Source organism: Carya illinoinensis, chromosome 7 (genome assembly GCF_018687715.1).
Source record: "Carya illinoinensis cultivar Pawnee chromosome 7, C.illinoinensisPawnee_v1, whole genome shotgun sequence".
Taxonomy (NCBI): domain Eukaryota; kingdom Viridiplantae; phylum Streptophyta; class Magnoliopsida; order Fagales; family Juglandaceae; genus Carya; species Carya illinoinensis.
The window spans coordinates 29,407,928-29,427,060 of record NC_056758.1 but is presented as its reverse complement, the minus strand read 5'-3'; the positions used below and the strand labels follow the sequence as shown (position 1 = coordinate 29,427,060).

General features: G+C 40.2%; 1 protein-coding gene across 1 annotated transcript; it reads right to left on the bottom strand.

The window, feature by feature from the left end:
* Window positions 1-9,005: 9,005 nt before the first annotated feature.
* Window positions 9,006-9,798, bottom strand: LOC122315131 (translocator protein homolog). Its single transcript, XM_043130902.1, has one exon. The coding sequence runs from the start codon at window positions 9,742-9,744 to the stop codon at window positions 9,181-9,183; it is 564 nt and encodes a 187-aa protein (XP_042986836.1). The 5' UTR covers window positions 9,745-9,798; the 3' UTR covers window positions 9,006-9,180.
* Between the last annotated feature and the right edge of the window lie 9,335 nt (window positions 9,799-19,133).

Here is a 19,133-nt window from a genome sequence, read left to right as displayed (position 1 = left end):
CTCAAATGCACCATTTCGCGTTAAGGATGTATCTCTGCGCTTGTATTGTGTTTTGCATGGCTTTGGAGCTTCTCGGGGACCCTTATCCTGATTTGACCGCTTGAGAGTTTTTGTCGTTCTATAACCTGAGGGAAGCTTCCAAGGGCAATGTCCTCGGCTTCCGTAGAAAAGATGATGGGCAAACATTGGCCGGTTCGAGACTCGCTACTCCAATGCCAAGGCGTGGACCACTAGGTTCTTTTATGTCTTCGGCCAAAATTGGGAATACACCGGCACGGAAGAAGTTTTCCGTGATTTTTCAATTAGAACGATTTGGCACCCTCTTCCCGATGAGAAGGATCTGTGGTGTAAGATGCCGACCCTGTCGTGTCGTGAACTGGCTCGAATCGCGACAGTTGATTCTTGGACCAAAGCTAATCCAGAGGTGCTCTGGACTGACAACTTGCTAACTATCGCCCACATTGATTGGTTCTTGAAGTCTCCCAACCGGTCTTTTGTTCAAGGGTGTGACTTCATGATTACAGACACCATTCCTCCTCCCCTGCCGAAGTCCACCGAGAAAACTGCGAGGTCTAAATCCTCTAAGCGGAAGAAGCGTTCGGAAGAGGAGGAGGATGAAGAGGCCGCTGAAAAGAGGGAAAAAAGGAGCAAAAAGAAGAACAATGGAGAAAAGGAGGTGGCCGCCGAGAAGAGAGAGAAGAGGATTAAGAAGAAGAATGAAGCAGGCGGTCGCCAAAAGAAAGCTTGCTCTGGAAGTCTCTCTCCGCCTTCTTTTGCTCTACAGGATACTCTGACGCCCTCAAGGGGCGCCTAAGGCTTGGTGCCGCAGGAGGGCATTCCTTCTCTTGGGTCTCTGTAGTTGGCCACCGCTGAGTCCCTGTTGCCCCAACTGGAGGTCCTTGCAGTATCTTCGGAGGAGGGCCACAGCCAGGGTTCTACCCCACCTACAAAAAAAAAAGGGCAAAGATACGAAATAAGTATATACAAGAAAGGACACGAAGTATAATACCTCAGAAAGCCAAATTTTCAGATGATTTGCCATCTGGGCAGTGGTCTCTGCCTGAGAGTGGGCTGATGTTGAAGAACCACCACCACTAGTATCCCCCCTCATGATCTTGCTAGGGGCTGAAAGATTTTCTCCCTCGGGCCTTGCAGACGGAGCCATCGTCCTCCCCAATGGACCAGCCAAGCTCAAAGGGGGCAGAGGAGGTGGTAGTTGAGCCAAGTCAGCATCACGAAGGTGAGCTTCTTCCTTCAAGAAATTCGCCCACTTCTTCTCAAGGAAAGAGTCAATATCCCCGCCAACAGATGAGGCATGGGTAGGAGGAAGAGAAAGTCCAGGCCCACTGCCAATGGGCGAGGGGGTTTTTTCCTCAGAGATGGTGTCTGGTAAGCTCTCTGGGGAAGTTGGGTGTGAACCAACCTCGCCACCTGTTTCAACTGGGCGTGGAGGGACGTCCCTTGTGGCGCCTTCTGCCTCATCCACAAGTAAGGCGCCTGGCGTTTCGCCGTGGCTGCCTATGGGCAAAACAGTGGTCGCCTTTGCAAGGGCAACAGTAGTAGAAGGGGGCGAGCAAGCTCCCATTAGAGTGATTGAATCGAGATTGAGGGCCGCAACCACTCTGGTGCTTAGCTCAAACTGACTCGCCCGCCCCACCAGCACAGGAAACTCAAAAGCAGGGCAGGTGTTGGGGCGGGCTGTTGTATCCCAGACACGGCCTAGGGGGAGGCGGCCAGGCCAAAAAGGGCCAGGTCAGCTAAGCTCTCCATGTCCCTTAGGCTGCGAGAACATGGCGGCGATGGGGACGGCAGTGGCAAGGAGGGTTGTTTTTCTTTTTTGCAGGGGATCAATGATTTGGCTGCATGGATTGTTGCTGATTGTGCTTATCTCGAGGAGGAGGTCAGGGGGCGTCGCCAGCTATGCTTCATAGCCAAACGTGCCTTGAAGAGATGGCGAGGAGAGATGGCTGGCTGACAAGGTTGTATTGGCTGCTCTGGCTGAGGATAGGGAGGAGAAAATCCTACTAGAGCAATCCAAGAGCTACTCCCACTCTTTACAAGGTGATCTGGAGATAGGTGAGGTTGAACTCCTTGCGCAACATAAAGCAGCCTGCCTAGCAAACGAGGCCAAGGCCAAGGTCTACTTTGCCTCGTCAATTCTCCTTTCGGAGAGGGATTCTGCCAGGCGGCAACTTTTAGAAGCTCAGGAGAGTCTTAAGGCTGAGAACTCTAGTCTAAATTTCGAGCTTGCCGCCCGTGGTGAGGCACTGTCCTCTCTTCATAGAGACCTGGCCTGTTCTCAAGACAACTGCAGGTCTTCCAAGGAGGAGGTCTGTTTGAGAAAGAGGGAGAGCTGACTGTTGCTCGGGAGGAGGTCGCACTGCTTTGCGACCAATTGGCCCATGTCCCTGCTACGAGGGATGATGCCTTTCGCTTTTGGGTATGGCTGCGGTATTGGGAGGCTAAGGGACCGTCTTCTGGCTGATCTTGCCACCAAACTCAGGATTCTTGACCAGAATTTGTTCTATCCTGAGGAAGGTTCCCTCCGAGTGGTTGATGAATTTTGGCGAAAAGAGATGCCTGATGTTTTTGCTAACGTGCCTCGGGCCTTCCCACCTGAAGATGCCCCTTCCCTTTTTTGTTAAGCCCATTTTTTGTATTTGACTGTGAAGAACAACATCGTTTCTTGATATATGTTATACACTTGTAATATTGGACTTTGGTTTGCTACGTTGAGCGTTTTTGGCTTCTATGTTTCTTTACTTCCCATCTTTTCAATGACATCATAAGTTGTTGAGGCTTACCTTTAGTGTTTAAGGTTGGCGTGGTCTGAGGACCTACGCGCCATTTTTTCATAGCACCACAAGTTGTTAAGGCTTGTCTTTGGTGTTTAGAGTCGACATGGTCTAAGGACCTACGCACCACTTTTTCATGGCACCACAAGCTGCTAAAGCTTGTCTTTGGTGTTTAGGGTTGGTGTGGTCTGAGGACCTAGGCGCCATTTTCTCATGGCACCACAAGCTGCTAAAGCTTGTCTTTGGTGTTTAGGGTCAAGCGGTCCCTGACCTTTCTTACCCTTTTTTCATAGTACCACAAGTTGTTAAGGCTTGTCTTTGGTGTTTAGGGTTAAGCGGTCCCTGACCTTTCTTGCCCTTTTTTCATGGCATTTGTATTCACCTTGGGACCTTTTTTCTCTTTAAAGAATTCTCAATGAGCAAAAATGAATATACTCATAAATAGTGAAGTCGCAAACATTGAATAAAGATAAGGAATGTTCAATCAACAAATACTACAAAAATTATTGATAAAATTTCTTCAAATGCTTTACGTTCCATGGGTGCAGCAGTTCCTTGCCCTCACTGTCTTTCAATCTGTACGATCCAAGCTGGTTGTTGGCTACTACCAGATAAGGACCTTCCCATCAGGGTCCCATTTTTCCCTCACCTTGTGTAGTTACTCCACTTTTCTTCAAAACCAAGGTCGCTCACTTTAAAGGGTCTGGGCCTTACTCTTTTGTTGAAGTACTACGCGGCTTTCCTCTTTTCATGCAGCATTCGAGCCTCGGCTATCTCTCTCTCTCTTCTTCGAGTAAGTCGAGGTATTCTGCTATTTTTTCATCATTCCGAGTAGCCGAGAAATGACTTGTTCTGTAGGTTGGCAGCCCTACTTCTGCTGCTGTGACCGCCTCGCATCCGTATGCCAGCGTAAATGAGGATTCCTCTGTCGGAGTTTTTGCTGTAGTTCTATACGCCCAGACTACCCCTGGCAGCTCGTCCGCCCAATCTCCTTTCTTCTCTGCGACCTTTTTCTTGAGGATTGAGAGTAATGCTTTGTTTGTCGCCTCAGTTTGACCATTTGCTTGGGAGTGGCCTGGGGAGGAGTACTTTGCCTTGATCCTAAACTCCGTGCACCATTCTCTATAATGATCCGAGTCGAATTGGCTCCCATTATCGATTACAATACTCTGGGGAATCCCAAACCTGTAGACGACATTCTTCCACAAGAATTTTGTCATGGCTTTGCCTGTGATTGTTGCCAACGGCTCCGCTTCTACCCATTTTGTAAAATAGTAGACGACGACTATCATGAATTTAACACCACCTTTTCCTGGCGGGAAGGGTCCCACCAGATCTACCTCCCACTGGGCAAATGACCATGGTGCTGTTACTGATGGTAATTCTTCTGGAGGGGCATGCAGTATAGGTGTTTAAGTCTGGCATTTTGCACACCTCTTGGCAAACTCCCGTGCATCCCTTAGAGCATTAGACCAGTAATATCCTACTTGGACCGCTCTCCTAGCTAAGGTTCTTCCCCCACTGTGGTTTCCACATATTCCTTCATGTATCTCAGTCAGGACAGAGATGCATCGCAGTAAAGGAACAGAGAAACATCTTTTATCATCGATGAGTAGGAACCTAGCCGCCATTTTCTTTATCTTTCTTGCCTCTTCTTTTGCTTCCTACAATTTTCCTCCATCCAAGTACTCCACTATACTGCTCGCCAAGTCTGAGGTACTTGACCCTAGAACTTCTACTTCGACGCCCACAGTTGGGACCTCGATGACCCTTCTCTCGACTGGCCATGGTAGGGGTACTTCCTCCCCTCCTTATGCCGCTCGTGCCAATCTATCTGCGACCTTGTTTTCTGCCCTTGGTATCTGAGTTATAGCAAAGTATGAGAAGAGATTGCGTATTTCCCAAACTCGTGCCAGATATTTCTTCAACTTTTCGCCCTTTGCAGTGTACACGCCCAAAACTTGATTTACTATTACTTGTGAATCTGACCTGGTGTCTACTTCGGTTTCCCCAATCTGGGCGGCCACAGACAAACCCGCTATCAATGCTTCATACTTAGCTTTGTTGTTCGTTACTTTGAATGCTAGTGTGACCATGTAATACCGATCCTGACCATCGGGGCTTAGTAAATGTATTCTCAGGCCTCTGCCTATTCGGCAGGACGACCAGTCTATAAACAATACCCAGGGCTTTCCTGACGGTGCTATCACCTCCTCCTAGGGAAAACTTGAGAATTCTGCTACAAAATCTGCCATTGCTTGCCCTTTTATGGCTTTTCTTGGCTCGTACTCTATATTGAACTCACTCATCTTGATTGACCAACCTATCAACCTCCCTGTACAATCTGGCTTTCTCAATATTTTCGCCAATGGAGCCTCCGTCAATACCTTCGCTGTGTGGGCCTAGAAATAAGGACAGAGTTTCCTAGACGCCACTACCAAGGAAAATGCCAACAACTCAATTTGAGGGTATCTTTCCTCTGCTCCTCTGAGTGCTCTACTCACATAATACACTGAATGTTGCACAGCTTCTTCTTCCTTCATGAGGACAGCGAATACAGCGTGCGAGGAGATTGCTAGATACGCATAGAGTACATCTCCCTTCTCTGGTCGCTTTAAAAGGCGCGGACTGGTCAGATACTGTTTTAATCTTTCGAACGCTTTGTTGCATTGCTCATTCCAAGGATGTACCTTCTGCAATACTTGAAAAAAGGGGAGGCACTTGTCTGTTGACTTGGCTATGAACCTTCCAGGGCGGCCACTCTCCCCACCAATCGTTGAGTTTCGTTCAAATTTTTTGGCGGCTTCATATTAATTATGGCCTCTATCTTATCTGGAGAAACTTCAATTCCTCTCTTCGATACGATGAAGCCCAAGAATTTCCCTGATTGGATCCTGAAAGCACATTTTGATGGGTTCAGCCTCATTCTGTAACGGCGTAAGACTCCAAATGCCGTTCGCAAATCCACAAGATGCTGGGCGGACTCTTTACTTTTTACCAGCAGGTCATCCACATATACCTCCATGGATTTCCCAATCTGTTCCTTGAACATTCGATTAACCAGTCTTTGGTAAGTCGTCCCTGTATTCTTCAGACCGAAGGGCATGACCTGGTAGCAATATAGCCCCCGGTCTGTGATGAAAGATGTTTTCTCTTCGTCCGTTGCATTCATCCGTATCTGGTTGTAACCTGAATATGCATCCATGAAGCTTAACATATGATGCCCTACTGTAGCATCTACGATGATGTCAATACTTGGCAAGGGGAAGCTATCTTTCAGGCAAGTTTTGTTTAAATCTGTGAAGTCTACTCACATCCTCCACTTCTCGTTCGCATTTTTTACCATGACAACGTTGGATAACCACTCCGGGTAGTGGGCTTCTCTGATGAAGCAGGCCGCGAGCAACCTCTCAACTTCTTCGTTAATGGCGGCGTACTTCTCTGTGCTGAACGATCTCCTCTTTTGTCTTACTGCCTTGTGTGTTGGGTCTATGCCTAAGCGATGCTTAATGATATCGTTACGAGTTGTGGTCCTAGGGCGATCAGTGTGCAATGCCACGAGTTCCAGAGGTTCATTGACTTCTGCATGCTGCTGAACCCGATCATCCCTGACTTCTATATCTCTCTCGTAAGTTATCGCCATAGGTGGTGGTAGAGGTGGCAAGACCTGTCCTGTCCTACGACCGTGCAGATTTCCTTCTTGACTTTCTTTAATTCCTGCACATAACATTCTCGAGCTAGGGCTTGCTTGCCTCTCACCTCTCCCACGCCACCATCTGTTTGGAACTTCATCTTGAGGTGGTAGGTGGACGTTACTGCCCTTAAATGGTTGAGTGTTGATCTGCCCAGTATGGCATTGTAGGAGGAAGGAGCTTTTACTACTAAAAAGTCGGTCATCGTGGTTGTTGTTCGAGCCCCTGTGCCCGCAGTTACTGGAGCATGATCGCCCCTACTGGCTGGATGGTATCCCCTGAGAAACCCTTTAATGACGTAGGGGAGAGCCTCAGTTTTCCAACATCAATCCCCATTTTGACAAACGCCTCCTAGAACAGTATATCAGCCGAACTCCCATTGTCTACTAGTACCCGCTTAGTTGTGTAATTGGCTATCACGAGGGTTATCACCAGAGCATCGTCATGTGGATATATGATTCCTTCCCTGTTCGCCTCGTTGAAGGATATCACCATTCGCTCATTGCTAAACTTTGGTTGCTTGTGTGCCCTATCCGCCATGAACACCTCTTCATATCTTGCCTTCCATGCATACGCCTTTCGACTGGACGTGGAAATACCACCCCGAGCAAAACCTTCGGCTATGGTCTTTATTTCCCCTATGGGCGCCCTATTCTGATTGTTTCTTGGGGGCGACCTCACCCTTCTATCCTGGTGGTTATTGGCATGCTGCCTTTTTTTCGAACTAAAACTCCGCCTTGCTTTTTGCCTAGCCTCCTGACGCCTTTTAGGTTTTCACTGCTCTGCGACCATTTGCTCCAACTCGTCGGTTCCTGCTAACTCAACGGCACTCTTTCTCATGGTTGTGCAGTCCTCAGTCCAATGCGAGCTCGTCTGATGGTACTTGCAGTACCGATCGTCTGTTTTGACAGGGCGCTGGCTTTCCTTTTCTCTCTCTCCTTCCTGTACACCCAGATTATTGTGCACCAATCTGACGTTGGATTTGATCGCCCTTCCCTCACTCTTTCTCGCCTACTAGGATTACCTTTCTTGTCAGCCTGCTTATTTCTCCGATCGTCCCGAGTATCTTCTCTACAAGAGTCCATCAAAGCCTGCAGAGTATCTTATGCATTGACAAAATCATTCTCCCTGTCCATGAACTCCCTGAGGGTGGAAGGAGTTCTCCTGGCCAACTCCGCCATGAAAGGACTGCATGGCCATACCCCTCCTAAAAGGGCGGCCAGAGTGATCTTCTCATCTTGGTCATTCGTTGTTAAGCACTCCTTGTTGAAATGGGCCAAGTAGGCTTTTAAATTCTCATATTCCCTTTACTTAACCGTTAACAGGTAGGCGGCTGGGCGCCGACGTCTTCAGCTAGGCATGAACTGAGTCAAGAACTGTTTTGCTAGTTCCTTAAAACTATCTATCGACCTTGGTCTAAGGGTCCCAAACCATCCTCGAGTGGTCCCTTTTAGGGTCAAAGGGAAAGCTCGGCATGCAATCTTCCATTGGAAACCGTGAAGCGTGATGTGAGCTTTAAAGTTTTCCAGATGTTCTATCGGGTGCTTGGACCTATCGTACATATCTATATGGAGAACTTTAAACTTTGGCGGGAGCGGTACAACCATAATACGGGCACTGTATGACAGGTCTGTTTGGTGGAGCAGACTTTCCACCGAGGAAGAACCGCCCATCTTTTTCACCATCTCTTCATATTTTCTTGCTAACTCCTTCAACTCATCATGCATCTTTTATTTTTCTTCGCGTTCAACATCCTTTTCGACCATGTAATGTGCTTCTTGCTCACCTTGCTCGATGTGGGCGGGCACATCGTCATTATGAGAATTTGCGTTTTTTTTTTTCTCAAGTCGTTGTGCTCCTTTTGCAAGACTTCCATGGCCTCCAGAGCTTGTTTCAACTTCTCCTCTGCTACTGCTAGTCGCGCTTCTACAGATGACAGTCCGGCGTCCATCGTTTGGCTTGTTACTGAGCGTGTTACAATTGGCATGTGAGAATCACGCTGAATCACAAGATCCCACAGACAACGCCAAATGTTCGGGACGTGTCTCACTTCCAATCTCGTATAGTTCAGCCGTTCTTCTTTGATGAACCTCGAGGGAGGCTTCTCCTGCAAACACTCTATTGCTTAAAGTCAGTTCAGAGAGATCATTACCCTTAAACCTTAAAGATTATATGTATATATAGACTCATTTGCCTTATATATCTCATCCAGGATTTATTAGAATAGATCAAGACTTAGGATTTTGAATAATCCTATCACTTTTAGCTGTTTTTATCCTTCCGTTAAAGATGACGCCATGTATGTCTCTTTTTGAATTCCTCTTAACCATCTTTTCCTAACTTTTAGCCTCATGCTGAGCCCAAATTCTAGGTTTTTTGGTATTTAATGTATTAAGGGCCCTCTGGTTGGAATGATCCATTCAGAACCATATGTTTTCAAAGAACACAAAAGTGTCCTTAGCTTTTGAGGTTAGATTACATTGTTTTTACTGATCATCGTGAAATTCCTAGGGAAAAATACAAAGCAATATCTCTTAGTCTTATCATTATTATACAGTCACAACAATACATATTCAACATACCATGTATCTACTAATTGTATGCAGAAAATGTTTTTACAAACTATATATAGGATAACAGTGTGCTCTTCATGCCATAAAGGGGAGAAAAAGAAGGAAAAATCGTCAGAATTTTCAAAGAAAAAGAAGCTTGAGATTTACAATAGCCAAAAACGCAGTCCACGCCAAACAGGGTTTAGCCAGATCACCGGCTATCGGATTCGCCTCCTTAAACATCCGATAACACCCGACTACAGCCCCAAACATCGTCAAACACACCAGCAGCCCGACCCGACTGGCTCCCGCGCCGAGAACAATCTGGTTCCAAGCCAAGCTCAATCCGAGTTGAGCCATGTAAAGGTACAGCGCTGTCGGTTTCCTATGGAACCCACCCACCGCCCAGACAAGCCAAGCCGACAGACTCATCAGGAAACTCGAAGCCAGGCATGTCATGTGCAGGGCCCACGGCGGCGGTAACCAGAAGCGCTTTGACAGAGTGCCGTAGCAGCTGCGGTCGGCGCCGAGGTGAAGGCTTAAGAGGGTGAGAGAAAGCGGGACGGAAATACCCATGGCCAGGGACCTAAGGCCGCGTTTGGTTATGGCCGCGTTTCTAAGAGGTTTGGCTTTGTTTTCCCTGTCGTTGTAGGTGCGGGGGGTGATGTCGGGGTCCCCTCTAGTACGATGTTTGAGGGAAGCCATAAACGTGTGTGCGTCTGTACGGATTGTGCGAGTGATAAGAGATTTTGTGGGCCGGTCGTTATATATAGACAAGGGGTGGGGACGGAAGTTAAACGTGGAGTAGGAGGTGGGGAGGAAGTGGACAGAGATGTTCCACGTGGATAAGGCTTAGCGCAAGCAGATCAAGAGAAGATGGTCTTCATCATCTTCTTGCTGTTTGAGTGTGGGGGCGTGGGGGTAGGGTGGGGTGGGCAGGAGCTCAGCCCCACGTGTGTTAATTTGTCAGTGTCCGATGATGATAAGTTCTATTACTTGCGCCACGACAAAAGATGAAGAATCAATAAAAAACCGATGCTTTCTTAAGAGCTTTTTTAATGGGTGATGTGTCTGTCAAGTTTTCCAACTGATGCTTTATTTTATTCAGTTTGTTACAGGGTTACGTGTATATCTAGCGAGAATTGTGCACAAATGTAAATAATTTTTAATTCATTTTTCTTTCTTACGTTTACTTTTTTCTCCATAGAGAAATTTCATCTTATTTCATTTTCGCCCCCTCAGTTTGTTTCGCGCTATCTTCCCTTCCTCGTTTGGTTTCTACTCGTCGATTCCATCAACCACAACCATCCTTTCTTGTGCTTCAAATATGCAAGAATCCGGTTCAAGTATCCCATATGTATTCTCCCCACCGCTCCTCCTTTTTTCGAGTAAGTTTTGGGTCTGCTTCAACCTCTTCCTTCTCAATTTTTCTATCCTCCTGATAAGCTGTTGTAAAAATTTTTAGCAATTGAAATATAAGATTTTCGAGCATGTTGGTACGAGTTTGGATTTTTTTCTTGTGCAAATTTGGGGATGGCAGCATATTTCGGATTTTTTGTCTTATTTTCCTTGGTTCGGCAGCTTCCACGCCTTCAAACTCGCAACACTTGTTGGGTTTGATTGCTTCTATGTATTTGTTGGGTTTAAGTCTATTTAAAGTCTTGAGATGCAATGATTCAATTAAAAAACCCACTTATTGCATATATGATTTTAAAAATTGGTTTGAGTTTGTTGTTGTCGTCTTCCCAAGAAAGCAAATATGGGAGTGTGGTTTCTGTTGAGTGTGGGGCGTTTCTAGTTTGAGTGTGATTATGAAGTCTCTATTTTCCATTCGTGCCCTAAATGCCAATTCATTTTTTCTCCAATTTCTAATGTTACAACAATGTAGTTCTTTGAAGTCATAGAAAAATATTTAAAATATAAAGTGATTGAACTAGAAACACCCATTAGCAGTTAGATTTATAAAACATGGGTCATGATTCTCATCACCTTTGTTTTTCTCTTTTAATGCTTGAAATGCTAAAACTGTTTTTCTCATTATCTAAAACTGTCTAAATGACAAACTAGAATTGCATGCAAATTTCACTTCTTTTCACATTATGAACCAAAAAATTAAAATGTATAAAATAAATAAACTGTCTTTTATTATAGTAGCTGCAGATATTTTACAAACCATATCAATTATTGTCTCTGTTTTTGTAGTGGTTAGATAAGGTGTCATGTTTACCTTTGTTTTTTGCAGTAGGTGTCAATTTTTGCCTCTGTTTTTGTTGTAGCTAGATAAAGTGTCAATTTTTGCCTCTGTTTTTTAGTAGCTAGAAACCATATCAATTTTTGCCTTTATTTTTAATTGAGTTTTTGTCAAAACGAGAGGTACTTATCATTTAGGATTTTACAAACTTTTTTATTGAGTTTGATTGGGTTCCTTGATCCCAACTCTTTTTATTTTGAAGGATGTATTCACAACTCCATAGAGTTCCATCCTTCACTACCCTCTTACAAGAGAGGGAAGAAAGCTACAATGACTACCCCAAGGCATCTTTAAATGACAACTTAAAATCCCAAGTTACTCCTCCCAAACCAAAACAAGCAAATACTAGAAAATTAAAAATCAAGATAAGGAAACTTTAGTATAGAAGAGGAAAATTTATTAGTATAAACTTGGCTTAATATTAGTTTGGACTCCATCCATGGAGTTGATCAATCTAGACATTCATTTTGGGTTAGAGTATGTGAATACTATGAGGAAAACCAAAAAACCTCTTCTTGTCAACCATATAATATGCCACAAACAAATTTTGTGTGGCCTTGGCCCAAATTGAAGGAAAGTTGACAAGTGGGGTTATCGAGCAAGCAAAAGGGCTTTATCGAAGTAATCACTTTGTCACATTTAATTTCCTTCATTGTTAGACTATTCTAAGGTATTACCTAAAATGAAAACTGACGGTGGCTAAAGGGAAGATGAAAATCAAGAGGAAATTAGTAACTGAAGAAGCTTATGTGCCAGAGTTTACATGTATAGTGAATATACCATGCTCCATCTATACATGTGGATTTGGAGAGACCAATTGGAAAGAATACTGAAAAAGAGTGAGAAAAAGAGAAAGATGTAAGTTATCACAAATTCCAATCTTGTTGACTTGGTGAATGAGATTAAACAGGAGATGAAAATAGCAAATGTTGTGAAAAGAGAATATAGGAAAGAGATTATCTGCCTCACAAAAGAGAGGCTTGAGCTGGACCAGCAAAAAGATGAGAAGGAAATTATGAGGATGGACACCTCAACTTTACCTCCAATGCAGTAAGAGTATTTTCATTACATCCAATTGAAAATACTTGAGAAGTGAAGGTCTAAAAAATTGTGATTGTGGGTTCGACATGAGTTGCAATGGACAGTCTTTTGAAAATTAACAATGTAGTCACTATCAATAGTTATATTTTGATCATTTTTCGTAAATAACACAACTCAAAGCTAGGAAGCCCATGTGTGGATGTGTAACACCCCTTTCCCCTAGGGTAGAGATATTACTAACATACATAGCATAATGCCGGTAAAGAGACTCAAAATTATGAAATATCTCTTTTATTGGAAACATAAAAAACATTTAAAACTGAACTGACCATAATTGTCTTGAAACTAAAATGTAAAGTAAAAGAACATAAACTAGTCCTACAAATGACTCTTATTCATAAAAGAAAAACTAATTCTTGTGTGAACAACAATTATTCCTCTCTAAGTCTTTATACTGAATCTACTCCTGGCCATCCAGCTCTTCGTCATCATAATCATCATCTGTGACAATAAAACATAAAAGAAAATAGAAAGACAAAAAAAAAAAGAGTTGAGTATTTAGTAAATAGCACATCATACTGTAAAATATAATTTAGCTTAGCATAGACTTAATTTCTGAAAGACTCTTCACAACATACATATATCATCATAGATTCACATAGCATATCTATTCATCATTAACATGAGTGAAATCATACATAATCATGGTATACATGTAACATAAATGCATAAATGATTGACTTCATGCATTTTCTAACAATCATACATGACTTGTTTATATTGTCTTTCACTTATCATATGGTGACTCACGATTGAGTCCGTGGTACCGCATAACTTGTCATAACATGGAGTAAAACATGCTTGAGTCCGTGTTTCACCTAACATATGGTGAACCACGCTAAGGTTCGTGGCACCGCTTATCATAACTTGTGGTGAACACGCTTAGGTCTGTGTCACCCTTTAATATATCATGGAGTGAAACACGCTTAGATCCGTGTTTCACTTAACATATGGTAAACCACATTTAGGTTCGTAGCATCTCTTATCATAACTTATGGTGAACATGTTTATGTCCGTGTCACCCTTTAACATATCATGAGTGAAACACGTTTAGGTCAGTGTTTCACTTAACATATGGTGAATCATGCTTAGGTCCATGGCACCGCTTATCATAACTTGTAGTAAGCACGCTTAGGTCCATGTAACCCTTATCATAGCTTTTAGTGAACAAGCTTAGATCCATGTCACCCTTAACATTTTATCTTTCTTAATGCATGAGAAGTTTGTTGGACTTCATGAACTTTTCTAGCATAACATAACATCATATGACATGACACAACATGATCTAAACATTTTTATAACATTCTATGGTATACATAATCTAAGTACTACGTAAACATTGCATGGCACACATGACTTGAATACTACGTGGACAGTACAAGGAATACGTGACTTTTTAATAATATTCAATCCATCAAGCAACAAATCCATACATACAAGCATCATATTATAATCCATCAAAGATCGTGAAAGGGATCTAACCTTGACTTAGCTTGTAGCGTAGCGTAGACAAACATCACATTTTCATATACCATTAGAACATTTATGGTACACATGCAATTATATGATCATACTAATTACCTTTTAACGCTGCTTTCTAATTTCCAACTTGTAGCGAGTTACCTGACAGAGTAAGTGTGACATGACTAGGATGGGTGGCAGTTTTTGGCACCATGGGTGGTGCTCTGATGTCTTGGGGTGATCGGCGGTGGCTGGACAAAGTACTAAGCTATACGAGAGTGAGTTCTTCCTCAAGATGTTTTTGTGTGTTAATTCAAAGGGTTTCGTAGGATTTTTATAGATGGTGGGGAGGGAAGTGGCGTTAGTCCTCAGAAGATATGCTAGGGTTTGAAGTTGGATATTGGTTTAAATCTAAGAATCTGTTCAAACTGGAAACTAAAGAATAACTATGTCGATAAGGAAACTTCCTAATGAAATACAAACCCTTTTTAATCTTATCTATTGTCAAATTCTGGACATAATAAGAATAAAAATAAAATTAGATAAAAATGAAATAAATCAAAATAATAAAAAATAAAAAATAATAATAAAATCACACTTTTAAGGCCTGGATGTTACAGGATGCCTATTGACTATGTAAATGCAGCCACTTTAGATAGTTATATTTTGATCCCTTTTTGTAAAAAACACAACTTAAAGCTGGAAACCCACGTGTGAGTAGTTGCTAGAAACATAAAAGCAGCTATGCTGGATAGTTAGATTTTGATCTTTATTTTTTTTAAAGAACAATACTATAAGCTGGAAACCCACATTTGCTTGCATACTGACTATAGAAATAGGCACAGACTATGTTATTCTCTGTTTTGATAAATTGGGCAGCACACTAAACTCCTATGCCATCATAACAACTTTGTTATATTTGTAGATTTTGACAGTGGTGTAGAGATTTCATGAATATTAATTGTCATGTATGAATATTGTAGATTACTATAGATTTCATGAATATTATTAATACAACTATATGTATAATGTATGCATGCAAGTAGTGAGGCTTATGTTGTATGCAATAGTATTGACAAGGCTGTATATATGCAAATGGTGAGACCTCTATTGTATGCAAATGACAAGGCTCACTAGTCATATAATATAGGGTTGTATGTATACATTATGGTGGGGCTGCTGTTGTAAACAAATGGGATTGTATGTATGTTATTGGCAGGACTGTATGTATGTATGGACTGCATATAGGTTGGAAAAATGACATTTTATTTCTTAAAAAGACTAACTATTAGGAAAGGAAAACATTAGAGATGATAAGACTATGTAAGCTGGCAAGCCTGTATGTATGTAGGGTGCTATATGTATGTTATTGACATGGTTATACGTATGTATGGGCTGTATGTATGTTGGAAATGACTTTTTATTTCTGATAAAGACTAATTGTTTGGAAAGGAAAACAATAGAGATAATATTATTTCTTAATCATTTTACATCTTTTTAATTCTTTGTGGGAATGAAAGGAGGATAGTAAACTTATATGTCTACTTTTTGTGAATATATGCATGGGGAGGGGAAGAGTAGGGAAAAAGTAGATAATTTAGAGTATAAGTAATGACTTTTTGAGAAGTTGGGAAAGTTGCTTGTAAGAGGCACGATAAGCAAATTAGTTCTAGATTATAATACATGATGGTTGAAGATATTGAAGTATGACGTTCTTAGCTATTTTGAGAGATTAATTATTTATAGTTGGATAGTGACTAAGCATACATATTAACTATATATTTATCATAAATGTTTAAAGAGATCCAATTGGAGTTAAGAATGAAGTTGTCGATCTCTAATGTGATGATGATGTTCAAAGAAGTTGAAAAATTCATCTGTATGCTCATGGGATACTGGATCTTGGAATATTTCATTGTTTTGTTCATAAATATGCCAGTTCTCTTAGCGATCATCAGTATCATGATGCAAGGTGTTGCCAATCAATTTTGATTACATGGTTGGATCGGTTGTATCCGATGACTAGAAGCTTGAAGCATCCCTCATAAGAAGAGATGCTACAAGTTCTGAAGGCAAAGGCCTAATTGCATGAGAATAATAACCAGTGATATCTTTGATCTTGGCCCTCCCTTGTCTTCAATTTCAGTGTTTCCTCGACTCTTCCCATGTCTCCCTCAAATCCCTGTGTTTTTCTATATATATATATATATAATCAAAATGTTGTATGTGTGCCAGAGAATCAAGAGTCATTCTATTTAGTTGCTTACCCTGCACACTATTGACGTTTTAATTTTTTTTTTTAATTTCTATTAAACTAATTGAGTTCTTCTGCTTATCATTTCTACATCACATACTTGTTAAGGAAAAAAATAAAAAGATAAAAAATAAAAGTAGGTGTATGATGTAAGGACGATGACTATAATTATTTGAGAATTAATATCTATCAAAATTATTACTTTGTGAGAGTAGTAGGAGTTCTATATAGGGAATAGCTAAATCACTACTTGCAAGATGATTATAAGTGTAAAAAGGGTTCTACACAAATTTTTTGAAGCAGTGTTACTTAAATGTATAATATGTTTTTATTTGCACCTAAAAGAAGTTGAATAGAAAATTTAGGAATATTCAAGAGATAGCTTGAGGTGAAGATGTAGGTAGTGGGGTTGAAGTTCATTAAAATATTGAATTTACATATCTCTTACCCTTAATCGTTATACTTACTGCTATTTAATATTATATCACATTTTAAGTTGTGTATTTAATTTATAATTATTATTTTTTTTAAACAACTCAATTTACTACCCTCTTGGGTTAGCCATCTGGATAACACTATTCAGTATAAAAGACCTAGCCAAATATCTCTATCACTCGAAATGATATTTTATCCAATTTCACCTAACTAAATCTATTAAGTATTACAAGTCAATCATTGAATGTACTAAGTCAATTGTTTTCAACCTTATCGTGGAATTTGACCCTATTGGAAAAAAAACATACATTTCATAAATTGTGCATTTTAAATATAACTTCCAAAAAAAAAAATAGGGAACTCACTTATCCGTTCTCAAGAAATTACAAGATCATCAAGAACCATTCAGTTATTATGACTACAAGGAAGCATGGTTCAAAGTTCTTCTCTACCAAAATGAGAGTCATACTCATTCTTAGTTAGTAAGTTTTGACAACTCATTCAAGAGCAAAATTTCAAGTTGGTTCTTAAGATGGTAGACTATTTATGGCCCATCATGAAAATTTACATTGAATAATTACTTGAAATCATTAAATAATTTTCAACTGTCTTCCAAGTTCATAGACATATTCCTAATTTCCTACTTCTCTCCTTCTCATAATTAAGAATAAAGTCTATTGGATCCTGAAATGAGAATTTGCCAAATAATGAGATAATTGTATACGAAAGTTTATGTAAAATTGTGAGATCAATTCAAGTTTTCACATATTAGTTTTACAAGCTCAGAAAAATTCCCAACACCAAAAGACAAACCAAGTTCATTGTAGGGAAAGTAGGACTTCAGACACTCATGACTTTATCCATGATCGATGTCAAGACCAAGGATGACCTTTTAAAAAAAGATCTACTACAAAATGAAGGAATGTAATAAAATGAGCCAAGAACAAGAACAAGAAAATGAGTCCTTAATAAAGCTTAGACAAAGTCACACTCTTAAGATTAAGTCTAATTCACGACTTAGTAAGGTTTTCCAATAAGCACAATATCCCTATTCCTACCTCGGTGAAGGTTTTTAAACTTGGGAAGAGAAGGTAACAAATAAAAATATAGTAGAAAAATCAAGTCATCAATAGTATTCTTAGAATAGTAAAATACAATAAATTACTATTCATGAATAGTGTGTCGCCCCTTGATCAAATTTGCCTTGTCTATAGAGGTTTTGGGTGATAGAAATAATTGTTACAAGACAAGAAACTTTTGATGCTACCATTAAATGGAAAAAACAAAAAGACATGTGTAAGAATCTTTAGAGCAGTCCATGTTGCTAAGTAAAAAAGAAAATAATTTGATTGAAGAAAAAGAAAAAACCACAGCTAGAGGAATTTTTAGAGCATTCCAAACTTTATAAAAAGAAGATTTGATGAAGAAAAAAGGCATGGCAAAAAATATTAGTAACCAAGAGCGAATTGTAAAGAGAGAATTAGAGAGAAACCCCTATCTTATTTTTCTCATGTATCCCCTGTCTTTGAATCCAAGTTAAAACTTCAAATCATGTATTTGGAAAAAATCTAAGATTGTAAGTAATCTTAATATTATCAATAAAATTTATATTTCAAAGTATGTTCATTGTTTATATGCTATTATGTTTATTGTTTACATTTTTTATAAGGTGTTATTAAGAGAATCTATGTCTTGCCTTCATCAAAAACTCAAGTTTAAGCCCACCAATTTCAAAGTATCTTCCCTGACCTCCAAGTTGCTCAATGTTATATGTGGTTAAGTATCTTCCCATATGACTCAAGGTGAACTTCAACAATTATATTTTAATTATTTGGTAGCCAAAAGTGAATCTTACATAAGTATTCCATGTTATATAGCTAGGTTTGACAACATGGAAGAAGACGAACAAAATTTCCCAACAAAAATAGATTTAAAAGAACCTATAAATTCTCAATTGTTAATCATAAAAAATATACACAAAACATCTTAATAAGGAAAAGAAAATAAAAGACAAGATGAAGAAGGAAACCTAAGATGTTTGTTTTTTGTGAATATTTCTCATCTTTGCTTTTTTGACAAAATTTTGTTAAAAATCTTGAACATAAGTCATTTTTATCTTTATATTTTCTTTCTTGTTGTAATTTTTCCCACGGAGGAAGAGAATGTGACAAGTAGAAATGTAGTAAAAAAATCAAGTCAAGACACTATTCATGGAATTGTAAAATATGACTAAGTACTATTAATGAACAATGCATCACTCCATTACCAATCTCACCTCAAGTTTGCAGAAGTTTTGAATGCTAGAGATAATTACTACATGACAAGAAATTTTTAGTGCTACCAAGCCAAAAGGAAAATAATTTGACAAAACAGAAAGCAAAACAACAGCTGTAGGAATTTTTCGAGCATTTAATGCTGCCAAGTCAAAAAAAAAATTTGACAGAGTAAAAAGAAAAAATCGCACCTATTGGAATCCTTAGAAGATTTCAAGCTCTATAAAAAGAAGAATATATGAATAAATTATGAACAAGGAAAAATATCAATAACCAATAGGGGTGAAGATTTTTCAGTTTGGAGTGGAAAAACTGATTG

Excerpts from the sequence above, each read along its gene's own strand:
- LOC122315131 (XM_043130902.1), bottom strand. The coding sequence starts at position 9,744 with ATGGCTTCCCTCAAACATCGTACTAGAGGGGACCCCGACATCACCCCC.